This window comes from Epinephelus moara, chromosome 1 (genome assembly GCF_006386435.1).
Source record: "Epinephelus moara isolate mb chromosome 1, YSFRI_EMoa_1.0, whole genome shotgun sequence".
NCBI classification, from domain to species: Eukaryota; Metazoa; Chordata; class Actinopteri; order Perciformes; family Serranidae; genus Epinephelus; species Epinephelus moara.
The window spans coordinates 29,326,738-29,339,909 of NC_065506.1; the positions used below are offsets into that span (position 1 = coordinate 29,326,738).

The 13,172-nt window shown below is 42.6% G+C and overlaps 1 protein-coding gene across 3 annotated transcripts in view; it reads left to right on the top strand.

Moving 5' to 3' along the window:
* apba2b (amyloid beta (A4) precursor protein-binding, family A, member 2b) overlaps positions 1–13,172 on the top strand; it is a 96,010-nt gene that overhangs the window by 52,765 nt on the left and 30,073 nt on the right. For all 3 annotated transcript variants that reach the window (XM_050048069.1, XM_050048085.1, XM_050048077.1), the window contains 3 exons: positions 449–943; positions 2,987–4,068; positions 12,067–12,147. In XM_050048069.1, coding sequence (XP_049904026.1) covers positions 469–943; positions 2,987–4,068; positions 12,067–12,147 — 1,638 coding nt within the window. In that variant the 5' untranslated portion in view covers positions 449–468. The remainder of the gene's footprint in view (positions 1–448; positions 944–2,986; positions 4,069–12,066; positions 12,148–13,172) is intronic.

A 13,172-nucleotide genomic window follows, 5' to 3' on the forward strand; every position in this document is an offset into this window, starting at 1 on the left:
AAAACAGCTCTGCTCTTTGTCTCTATTGTTCTGCAGTTGAGCCTGAGTGATATATTGAGCCCAGTGTTGTTGTATTTGAAGCAGAAGTTTTGCTAAATAAGCACAAAGGAGTTCCTCTGAATGTGGGCAAAGTAAACCAGAGACTGTCGTGCTCAATTACAGGAATAGATTGGTTTGTCAGGCGCTGAAAATATGTTGCAACTGTATGCAAGTGCAGCAAAAGACAAGTGGAGGATGATGCCGTGTGTTTGATAAAGGACTGCTCTACTGTGAGCAGATTTACCATTTTGATGTGAGGTGGTATAAATTTTCTTGTTCTGCTGAAGCATACAAGAAAACAGTTGTATTTGTCTTAAAAATGCCAAAGTTTACTAGTTGAAGCCTTAAACATTTTTATTTTAATAATTTCTATTAACACTTTGCCCCTGTGTCTCTATCTGTCTTCTAGGATCAATCCAGTAACAATGCATGGCCTCTAAGCCGTCAGCCATGGCTCATAGGAAGAGGCCGGGGACCAGTGGAGGAAACAGTATGGCTGCTCCAGGCCCCGCGCCCTGTCCCACCCCTCATCCTACAGAGTCATGTGATCTGAAAGCCCTCCCCCCTAGGCAACGCCCAGTCCGCTACCCCAAAGAGCCTCATGATCCGAAACCACTCCCCCGTTCCTGTAAGGCACAATACTCTTCCCGCAAACCTCAAGACGTAAGTCACAATCATCCAGAAGTGGATGTAGATGCAGAGGTTGAAGTGAAGCGGTACAGCAACCAAGCAGAACCAGAACTGGAGGACCAGCGGCCAGCAACACCCTCCACGCCAGAACATGAGCATGACCAAGATGACCATGACCGGGCAGACTTCCATGGCGGAGCTGACAGCCTGGACGACGACTCCAGCTCTGACTACATTAATAACACCTCTGATGATGAAGAGGACTATGATGATGGTGAGGAGCATGATGTTAATCATGTGGATAATTAATATTTGATCAGTGTCACCCTTCCAGTATCCGTTCTTCCATTATTGACTCTTAACTTTATTCATTTTTGTTTGAGAAAATGTTGAGGGAGACAAAAGCACATATTTATTATTTGTCTTTTCATCTCTGTTGAGTAAGAACTAAATTGAACAAAATAAGTAACAGCGTGTAGAGGAGAGCGGAAAAAAACAAACAGAAAGTAACAGTCGGACTCCACTGCATCAACAAAAGTAGTAATTTGCCATTCAGATATTCATACTTCAAAACATGTTGGCACTGTTGCTTGAAACCATGCTTTTGTGTGTGTGAATTCGAGCAAGGGTGCAATTTGGCAAAAAAAAATATCCCCACAAGTTCAAACATCATTTCTTTTGGCAGCATGAGAGGATCCACATAAAAATAAACTCCGAAACTTTGAGTCCCAGTGTGAAGTGACTGTGTACAACCCAGCAAACATTGAGACATTTAAAAGCTGTTGTTTGAACCTCCAATCAAGACTTCCTCTTGGGGTTAAAAAATAGGTCCAAAATGAAAGTTTACCTGGCCTTCAGCTGGACGTTCTTCCTGGGCATCCTAGCAACGACAAAATGTGACATTAACACAACCAATTATAAACTAATGCTGACAACTCCCATCTCCTAGGTGAAAATCACCCCTTTATCCACCACAGCTTTCCATCTGTGTGGACTTCGTCGCTTTTCACACTACAACACCTGACTTTCTGGCAAAAAGCACTGACGGCTGCTACTTTCATGTGCAATCAAAGACAGCTTGGAAAAAAGACTTTTGGCTCTTATAAACACCACAGGCCTAAAACTATAAAGCCCAATTCAGACCAAACATCCCAGACGAGATGAAACGTTGCAGAGAAAAATTGCAGCGGTGTGAACCGGCCAGTCTCAGCTCAACTCAAGGCGGCTTATGGTGTCACCTGAAACTCAGCTGGTCACATTGCCGGTGGCTGGTTTTAGAACGTAAAGCAAGTCACCTGTTTCCGTCCTCACAGTGTGCCGGTGTCAGACGGTGGGTCGCTGCTGCTGCTGCTCGCTGTATGTGCTTATGCCCCCCCACACACTAATGCTCATTGACTGATTAATTGGTGGTGGTTGGCGTATTTATTATAAATACAGTCCATCTGATGCTTGTTTTGTTTAAGTTTTTCACAGTTTCATCACTACTACAAATGCAGCTGTAGCCAGTATCTCAATATCACTATCCTCATTCATATTTTAAGAAGCTACAAATTATATTCAGCCCCAAAATAAGCCTGAAAAGCTGGACATAAGAACAGGAGTGCAGAGAGTTGTTGCATAGAGATGATACACTGTCTCATCTAGTTGCATTGGTGTGAACCGGCAGGGTTTTTAGAGCATTGCAGAATGGCGAGTTGCATGTAGCTGCCTGTTTCAACTTGTCTCGTCGCAAATCTTTGGTCTGAACCGGGCAGATATGTAAGTTACATGTTGACATACAGAAATGGCATAAACATCTTTTTAATATTTAAAAAAATGTGCGTTGAGTAATATTGATCCTTGGACTGGGTGGACGTCACATTGTGGCTGTCTGATCACAACCATTTCACAACCAAACAAATAAATAGTCAATAAAATGTTGTATAAAAACAAAGTTAAACACATTTGCTTTTTTCTATAGCCATCACATGATTAATAGTTACTGAATGGACCGTTATTGGATGTGGAACAACGTTCCTTTCCGTCCATCTGCCTCATAATGGCATTGTAGTTTTTGGCGTCTGATGTGACCATTTTTGGCCAGGGATATGAAATCAACTTCCAACAAATGTTTGCTAGGTAAAATTAATTGATGATGACAAATATAACCTAAATGAATCCCAGGATTCTTTACAAATTTGGCACTGGTTTTAAAAGGGAACTGATTATTGATTCCTGTCCCTAATGAGTCCCTGTTTAGTAGCTCAGTGCTTATTGTGAGTTCAACAAAGAAGCTCCAGGTATCAGGACACGTGTTCGTGATTATTTGACCCCACAGGGCTCGCAGAGGAGGATGAAGGTGTGACTTACTACATCCGCTACTGCCCAGAGGACGACAGCTACCTGGAAGGTATGGATTGCAGCAGCCAGGGAGACTGCAACCACAGCCACAGTCAGGGGAACTGCGCCAACACCGCGCAGCCGGGCGGAGCTCACACCGATGAATGTCAGGAGGCTGTGGAAGGGTGGGCCGAGGAGGGCGAGGGGGAGGGGGAGGTGAGAGAGGAAGAATGGGTGGAAGATGAGGAGGGAGAGGGGGCAGTGAGGGAAGAATGGAGAGAAGAGGAGGAAGAGGTGAGGGAAGAGTGGAGAGAAGAAGAGGAAGAGGTGAGGGAAGAGTGGAGAGAGGAGGAGGAAGAGGTGAGGGAGGAGTGGAGAGAGGAGGGCCAGGTCAGGCAGGAGCAGTGGGCGGGACGTGAGAGGCACAGGGTGGAGGAGTGGGGTGAGGGAGAGGGGGAGGTTCGCTGTGAGGTGGTGGAGCAAGATCCGGATGAACAGATATACAATGGAAGACCAGAACCCATCCTGGACCATCACCATCACCTCCATCTCCACCACCAACCCCCCATGCAAGACACCCTGCACACCCGAGAGGAAGAGGAGGAGGCGGAGAGTGAGGAGTACTGCCCTAATGAGGAAGAAGACGAGGAAGGTGACGAGGAGGAGAGACATGGGAGGGCCTACACTGGTGACTACTATGCCCCGGAGGACAATGGGAACTCAGTGCGAGTCTCTCCGTACCGTAGCCGTAAGGTGCTGGTGGTGGAGGGTGAGACGGGGGAGGAGGCGGAGGAGGACATTGACCAAATTGTTGCGGAGATCAAGATGAGTATGAGCATGGGGAGTCTAAGCAGCGGCACTGACCAAAGCCCAGAGGAGCTGGCGCAGGACCCTGCACCAAGTGACTACCCTCACCCCAAGCCTGACCCAGCCCCCTACCCACCAGTTCACCATCGCCACGACAGCAGGCCCAAGTCCCTGAACCTGCCCTCCATGCACCACAACAACCCTGACCTCCAGAGGGGCATCAAGGCACATGCACGCTCCCCTGAGGACAGACAGAGATGGCAACCGGAGCAGGTAAGCTGTTTTTGAGAGGTTAAAGCTAGGACAGACTGAATCCTGCATGTTCTATTTTAAAACAACAATATGTGTCACAGTTTAACTTCAGGTGTCCCACTAAAGTTTAGTTTACCAATACTTGACCAATACCAAGCTACCTGTCTGAAAATGAAGTCAGGTGATGAGCTAGATGCACTAGTCTTGCCCTTTTCGAACCGTTAACAATGCTGTTTTATATCTCAAGTATGCAATACAAAAATAAACACACAAACATCAGCATACAAAGAGCACATCAACCAGATCAGTCAACAGAACTTAAAGTCAATTAATAAACAGCTCTTGTTACAATTTACCTCTGTTCTTGCCACAGCAGCCGCAGGCTCAACTCCGGCCTGCCATCCACCACCTACCAGACCGCCCCATCAAACAATGCCAAAAAATAATCTTAAAATAATAATGTGTGATATAGCCTCATTCTTTAGTTTGAATTTTTGGAGTAAAGTTATATGAGGTACTTATCTGTAGTCAGTGTGTTGCATACAGTAGATGTCTGTCAGCACTCCCCCAGTTTAAGGAGGCAGGAGTACTGACACAGAAGTTATGTGATGTACTGCTGTGGCAAAATGTATTTTAGCCACCTAAAAAAAGTTCCACTTAAAAATACCTATAACAGCTTCAGTATTTTCACTGCTTACTTTTCCATCACACAGCCTGTTACACAGCCTCCTGAGTTCCCCATCTTTGCTCTTGTCAAAGTCACAAGAGTTGCTGATCTACTGTCGCCTCCATCAGTTAATTAATTTTAGGGCCCTACCGATATGGATTTTTTGGGGCCGATGCCGATTCCGATATTATGGAATAAAAAAATCCGATAACCGATATATCGGCCGATTAATTTTTTACGTTTCTCAGTTTAAAAAACCCCGAAATACCTGCTTTTGATGGCTTAAATATAGTTCAAACACTCGTTACAAAGATATAAATTAAAGGAAGAACATTTCACTATTTTCAAATACTTTTATTATCAGAAATTCAAAATTATCAAAAATCGAAAATATGTTCACAATACCAGAGTTCTTCTTATTTTTGCCAATTTTAACAGAGGTAGGTTATAGTGCAAAAAGTAACACAAGGACATCATTTCTAAGTAAAACACCATATTCCCTGCATTTTATTCGTGATGAAAATATAAGTGTTAACATCGTTGTCAATCGGCCAACTTTTGATTATTTTAGATTATTCTCTAATGGCTATAATCGGCCGATTAAATTGGCCGGCCGATAAATCGGTTGGGCCCTAGTTAATTTGTGTTATTTTGTGACTTTGGTGAATCTGAACTAACTCTTTAAAACACTAAAGTCACACAATAATAGAAACAAAACTGACTGAGGCAGCAGTAGACAACCATCTTCTGTTCAGGGATGTTAAATCACTGTTTTCCTGAATGGAGTTTGGCTTTGAAGAGAGCGATATAATGGTAGCTAAAATATATGTTGCTCCTGCCTCTATCTACAGCAGTACATGGCTTAGGCTCTGTGGCAGTATTGCTGCCTGCTTCTCTAAACTGAGGGCGTGCCAATCACCATCTATTGTAGGTAACACTGATTATGGATAAGTGCCTCATACAACCCCACTTCACAGGATTCAAACTATCACTTTGAAAAAGCAGCACTGCAGTATAAAAAAACTCAAGTGGGTTTCTATTCATGAGTTGGTCACTGCTCTCCCTTCTCTCAAAAAAGGCTGGATTTGAAGCTAATGGGGGTTTTACACAGCAGGCACTTTTTACTTTTTAACAAAAGAAGAAAACATTGTAGGAAAAGTAGTTTAATAACAGTAATGACAGGCACAATACCAGGACCCTGAAACTGTAGCAGCCTAAGCTTTGCGTTAAATACTAGGGAAAAAAATCACCCAAAATTTCCTCAATTCAAACAATTTTTTAAAATTCAAGTTTAGCTGAATTCCATCTTGAGGCCAGTGTATAACAGAGTTCTCACTTCTGCTGTGTTGAATCAGGAGTACATTTACAGTGAGAGGCGCACGGATGAAACGACGGAACCTACCAACAGCAGCACCAACATAATAATGCTAATCTGGCCTTTGCAGAAAATGCGCTGGATATTCAGGCTGTGACGATGCTCTGTGGCAGAGACTCGTGCCACTGTATGTGACTGAAAGAGCTCTGTGGTGAGAAGCTGGAGATGAATTACATGACATGTTGGTCATCACCACCCAGAGAATAGCTGGAGTCTCTCCCCTCCCCCATGTTACCTTGAAATGTCCCCCTCCTCATCTCTCACCCTCTCACAGCCCTGGATGAGTGCACACACACACACTCTGCACAGTCACATCGATAGACTCGAACACATGCAGAGCTCCCCCATCTTCTAAAAAAGTCAGATGGTAAAAGGAGAACAGAGATAGTCTCCTGTGGGCAGCATGCTGATACACACCTGCTCCACAGTGTGCACATGTTACATTTACTATGTAGCTCATTTGTAGCACAGAACTGGGTCAGGCAGTGCAACTAGATTAAATTGGAGGAATGTACAGTACACTGCAGATTCAGATGGCTCCCAAACTCACTGAGATGATTTGGTCGTCTCGTCCGCTGTTATCAAATGAAATGTTCTCTGTGCAGCACTTCAACATGACCTTTGAATGAACCAGGACAACAGTGAATTCAATAAAAGCTTTGCAGCGCAGTGTGAAGTCAAAAGATTATGAATAAAAGGAGTTACAGAACAGAGGGAGGTCATCTACACACGCATTCTGTTGGCGTGATGCATTTGAGGAAAGCAAAGTATATTACACACTATTATAATCTCATTTTAAATGGCGCAACATGTTGTAACCATTCTGCAGCCAAGACATTTAGACTGCATTTCCCACAATAATGCATGCCTTCAGTCAAATGTTTGAGTTTTTTTTACTTTCTAACAGTTTGTTTTGGGCTGTAAAGACATTTTCCTGAGCTAGTCCTGAGCAGCTTAGCATTGGGCATCAAAATGTAACGTTAAAGGCTTACACTCTTGACATATTTTCTCGTCTTCCTGCGTGGCGTTGGCTATACTTGTTTTGTTACCTCATTGGCTACGAAATTAAAGTGTCCACCACTTTCTCCATGTATTCTTTACACCAGGTTACCCCCAAGAGTGCAGCATTTGCTCCCAGTTTAGAAGTATCTTTGCAGCCAGCGAACCACAAACTTTTAAAATCATGGCTTGTTGACAGCCATTAAGTATGTATTTAGACAAATTTGATGTATTTAACAAGGGGGACACATTCTGGTCAAAGGGTGTATGGCGTCTGCCTTCGTCCTCCCTCAGATCGCCCACTGTTTGTAATGTGCAGTGCTAAGAGGTCTCTTTTAATTACTCCAGTCCACAACTTCTCTTAAATAGGTTCACTTTTACCCATCTATGTTAGAAGACTGCTATATTGTGTGTAGTATTAGAGTGGTCTTAATTAAATAAAATCCTCCATGAACCACAAAATGTCTGTTAAAGACCACTGACAGTCAGGTAAAAGGCTAGGCGTTCTCATAAGTATGATATTGTTATATGTTGAGCCAAAGTTGCTGTTTGAAACACGTCTTTAACAACATAAAATGGTCGTACCCTGAAACTACATAGTTAGGTTTAGGTGACAAAACTATGTGGTTAGGTATAGTAAAAAACATCATGGTATGGCATTAAAAAACTACTTTTGTCACTAATATAACATGACGTCTGTCACGTGACATATTTCACATCAAGTCAAATCAAGTTTATTTATATAGCACATTTAAAAACAACCACAGCTGACCGAAGTGCTGTACAAATTAAAAGAATGACACACAATTATGTAGCAATATAACATGTATGCAAATATAAAACAGAATAACACCAGTAAGAACTATTACATTTGTAAAAAAAAAAAAAAAAAAGGTTAGAAAATATTAAAACCACTACAAAACAGCCAAGAGCCATTGAAAACATGTACCTTTTAAGATTTGTCTTAAAAGTGTCAGTGGAGCAGGAGGATTTGATCGAGAGTGGAAGGGTATTCCAGAGCTCTGGAGCAGCAACCGCAAAGGCACGATCTCCCTTACCCACCAGCCTCGATCAGGGGACAGTTACAAGACATTGTGCAGAGGATCAAAGAGGTCAGGAGTTGGAATAGAGGCAGAGAAGTTCAGCAATATTCTGGGGTGCCAGAGCATATGTAGCTTTAAAAGGTATTTGATAGGTAGCCAGTGTGGTGATGCTAGCAATGGTGTAATGCTGTCTTACATACGTCATTAACGTAGCATACTACACACACTAGCATACTAGGCTATGTTGTTATTTAAAAAAGTTAGTGTTAACCTCCAGACGCGAATACTGGTCTCCTGGGTGAAAGTCCTGTTTTTGTTTGACCCATCCACCCTTTAGGGACTTCTTTGATGTTTGCATAACTTTGTGTGGACTTTATTACGTCACTCCCCCTCTGCACCCTTAATTATTGCTTGGGCCAGTAGAGAGCGTTGCCTTACAATAAATGCAAGTATGGGTTGTAATAAGCTGCGTACACGCCAAACCTATGTGGTTGTTTCTTTCTGTTTTTTTGGCCTAAAAAGTTAAACATACTCATCAGATGGACTTAAGCCTATAAAAATTCATATCTTCAACTCTAAGGCTAAATAAATCTTTCTGAAGGTGACATGAATTGAGTTGCTGTTTGCAGTATTGCTCTTGAAATCTAATGCTTCTCTTTTTTGGTATTTTTCATGTTATTGGTATTTTGTTTTGCATTTCAATGAGATAATCTGTGGAGTTTTGCCCACAGCATAATGAAAAGAATTTATTGCTGAGGACGTCCTCAGTATCAGTACAGTAGTAGCTGTTGTGGATGGATCTGGTGGTTTCATTTAGCCGAAGATACGACATGGAGTAGTAGTAGGAAGTAGGAAACCTCACATAAATGCAGTTAAATTTGGGGCTGATTTGATAAGCAGTCGCAGGAGTGCGATATCACACACTCAATTACTGAAAAATCTGGGTAGATCTGTCCCGTCCACGTTTGCGGAAGCCGGTAGTCTTGTGAATGCTAATTCAGTTAGTGGATTTAAAGTGAGGTGGTGCTGATTTATTAATGATCAAGTTCTACATGTAGCCTCGTTTAGATGTCCTGTTACAGATGAAGGCATGTTCGAGCCTGGATACTGTACATGAAGGCAGTTTTGTTGAGCATCACAGTTTAGCAATCCTTCCTACCGAACAACAACACGAGTCTAATTAATTTAATGGCTGTTTGCACAACTGAGTTGGGCAGCATGATGAATACTGATCAGGACTTTATGTTCAGCTCTCGCTTCACAAAGGAGGCCACTTATGTCATGTTTGTGGTAATTAATTTCAATTCCAGATGCAGAACAGCATGAGCTGAATTCCACTTTCTCGCCGCCACACCAAGGAGAGGGAGGTTTTACTGGCAGGAGGATTTCATTCCAGCCAGTATTATGATTGAATGTTAATGAGCAGTTGTGGGCTGCAAGATGGATATCCACAGGAATAAATGTAATCCTCCCTCTGTGTGTGTGATTATATGGATGTACTGTATATGTGATGAGAAGTGAGACAAAAGAGAACGTAACCATGTGCCAGCTTGGAACAGTTTGAACCCAGACTTCCTGTGTTCAAGAATGCTTCACCCTTTAGATGATTTTGTTTATCCTGAATTGTGATGATCTGATTGTCATGCTAGCTTGTTGTTAAGGAGGCGAAGTAACACTCCAAGGTTAGGCTAGATTTTGGCAAGGGAAAAACTGGCATGGCCATTTTCAAAGGAGTTCTTTGATCTCTCACCTCAAGATGAATGATAATGGGCTCTGTGGGTACCCATGAGTCTCCCCTCTGCAGACTTGCCCCACTGTACTCTAATCCCATGCAGTGTTTGGCAGAAACCATGCAGTATAAATGTGCTATTTTTTATGCCTATTCTACAAATGGTGTATTTAAATATTTATGCATACTTAGGTTAGTAAACAGTATTGTAAGTGTATGAATTGGGCATGACTGGAAACTAATCTCTATTGTAGTCATTTCATGGTAGTGGGACCATTTTTAAAAAAAAAAACACTTTATATCACTGTATACAATGGCGTATTTCGACCTCTAGGATAATCACAGCCTCACGAAACTTTACAGCCACAAACTAGAGACCTTGAGCATTTAAAGGGTGTATGGCTTTTATTGGTATATGTGCCAGGGCTGGCGTCAAAACCCGGACTGTTTAAGCTAAATAAGAAGCTGTAATGGCGGACTGCCAACACTCTCGTCTGTTCGGGGATGATGACGTTTACTGTCCCCGACAGAGTTTGTAGTCGTATTAAGCAACTTGTTAGCAACCGCCTTTTTTACGACACGTAAAAGCTTCAAAATTCACAAGTAGGGTATTTACTGGCGTGTTTTATGTCGTAGAACAAAACCTGAAACTCGCTTAAGCTTTTGTTAACCACAGACCTTATTTGAGGCATTTTACCAAAATCCCAATCAAAAAATGTATTGACTTTTAGACGAGAGAATCAGAAATGCTAAAAGCGCTAACGGAGTTCCGGGTTTACTGGCACACTCTATATTGACAACAATGGGGTTTTCTATCAGTTCACCATCCAGTTGCTGAAAAATCTATCTAATCTATTTTTCTATGGTGTCCCTCAAGGTCTTGGTGTTTTAATAATAATAATATCATAATAAACTTTATTTATATAGCCCCTGTCATACAAGACATGCAGCACAAAGTGCTTTACAATAAGGGCAGTACAAGCACGTGTGCTTCACATGAAAATAGACATAATACACATAAAAACAGACAAGACAATTCAATATAAAAGGACATTTAAAGCCGTTTAAAACATGGATTAACTTATTCATAAAATCATAGTTATAAAACTATAAATCATAATATCAAGCAAGATTTAAAAAGAGCTGCAGCAGTGTGAAGCGTGTAAAGAAAGAATTTTAGACCTGTATCAGGACAGTCAGAGATATTTAAAGGCTAAATTGAACAGATGTGTTTTTAGCTTTCTTTAAAAGAGATTTAGCGAGCTAGCTTCCCTGATATCTATAGGTAGTGTGATCCATAGATTTGGGGCGTAATTGACAAAGGCTGCATCCCCGATCTTCTCCCAGCTGTTGCTGTAAACCTCCAGCAAACCAGCAGCAGATGATCGCAGTGTTCTTGGGGGCAAATAGTTAACAAGGGAGTTAGCAATGTAGCTCGGTCCCAGCCCACGTAGGGCTTTGTATACAAGGAGGAGGAGCTTAAAATCAATTCTAAATGTAACAGGAAGTCAGTGCAGAGTAGCTCAGACTGCCCTGATGTGCTCTCTCCTCTTGGTTGTGGTTGATAGTTGAGCTGCAGAGTTTTGAATGAGCTGAAGTCTCTCAGTGGTGTTATGCCTTAATGTGGTATATTGGAGGGATTTTAACTGTTTCTATCAATTCTTGACTGGTCCAAAATGCATTCAGCATCACATCTGTGTAACAGATTGTATTAATTTACAAATTGCAGCAACTTATGAGACATAACTGAGCACGGGGATGGCCATCACATACTTCAAAACACAAAGTTTATTACGTATTTATGACTAGAAAAAGTGGACACACTGCAGGTTCCCAGCTTCAAGATGATGTGTACCACTTCTGTGTGGCGTATGCTGCTGACCTGCTATCTCCCCCTAAAAAAGACAAAAATGTGTCTATGTTGGGTCTCTTAGGGTGAATATTACTTGTAGGTCATTTGTTATTTTTAGACACACCTTGTTTGTAGCAGCCCTACCTCCACATTCAAAGCCTCCCACATATGACTCACATGATTTTTCCTCCAACCTGAATCTCAGCAGCCCGTTCCAACCAGCACACAAACAGAAAGGATTTTTTCCCCCCATGTGTTTGGCTTAGCTTATACAATATTAGTCTCTTGCTATTCAGTTTTATCCCCTTCTAATTCTTATCCACTCGCACCTGTTCTTCTGTGTTGACCTGCCAGGTGAGCAATGGTGCAGAGCAACCCAGAAAACAGCAGCGCTCCGACCTCAACGTTCCCCTGGAGAACAACAATGTACCAGAGGTAAGATGTTCTGTCGCAGTGTTTCCCTCATCAACATTTAGATCTGCTGCGAGGTCGTTCGCAATTCAGATGGAGGATATTCTCGTTTATGCGCGCGTGCCTGTTTGTGTACACGTGTGTGCGACTGTCTGAGTAAATGAGTAATTGTGTAATTACAACCCCAGCTCGTGTCCTCTGCTTACGGCGTGATAGCGTCCTGGTAATTGAGCAGCGTGTCTGCTTGCGGTTTTATGAGAGCCATTTTTCACTGAGATGTCTGCAGTGGATGCTTCCTGTTACAGGCTCCACCCACACTTCCGTGTCCCTGGGCAGAGTAAACTTTCTGAATGTGTAGTGAGCAGGTTAGAGTATCAAATGGATCCGGTGGGATGAGTGTATGACTCTCATGAATAACTTCACATTTCACAGCTCTTTCTCTTTCTCTTTCTCCTTCTGTGTGGCCACCTTTGTCTATAGCTTCCTCCACCCTCCTTTACATCCTCTCTCCTCCCACAGCATGTCGATGTGTGAAGCAGACGAGTAACACTTTGCACTCTCTCCACTTCTGCAGTGCCCTTGAGCAAGGCGCACACACCCACTTGCTGCAGCAGTGAAAGTGCCAAAGTGTAAACAGATGCAACTGTGTGAATGTGGGGCAGGGCATAACGCAGTTACTGTAGTAGCAGGGCGACTTCTTAAACTGTTTTCACAACATGTCATGTCACATTTTAAGCCTCCAATCACTCATACAGGGCAGGGCAGTTCCCAAAAAAGCAGGAGGGCATCATGGCTTGCCAGTAGGAGGGTCACCTTGCATGTTTGTGGAAGGTCAAAGATGAATCACAATCACAGAAGTAAAAAGCAATCGCTTACCTTAAAAGCCCCGTTTCCACCAAACACTTTCAGTATGGTACCTTTGGAACCAAAAGTAACTCTTTAGACATGGTACCTAGACCCTAGCATTTCCACTGCAACCAGTACTCTTAAATGTGGGCGTAGTTGTTGTAGCTCACTGCTCTGTCCAGCACTCGCTGTATTTACTCCTT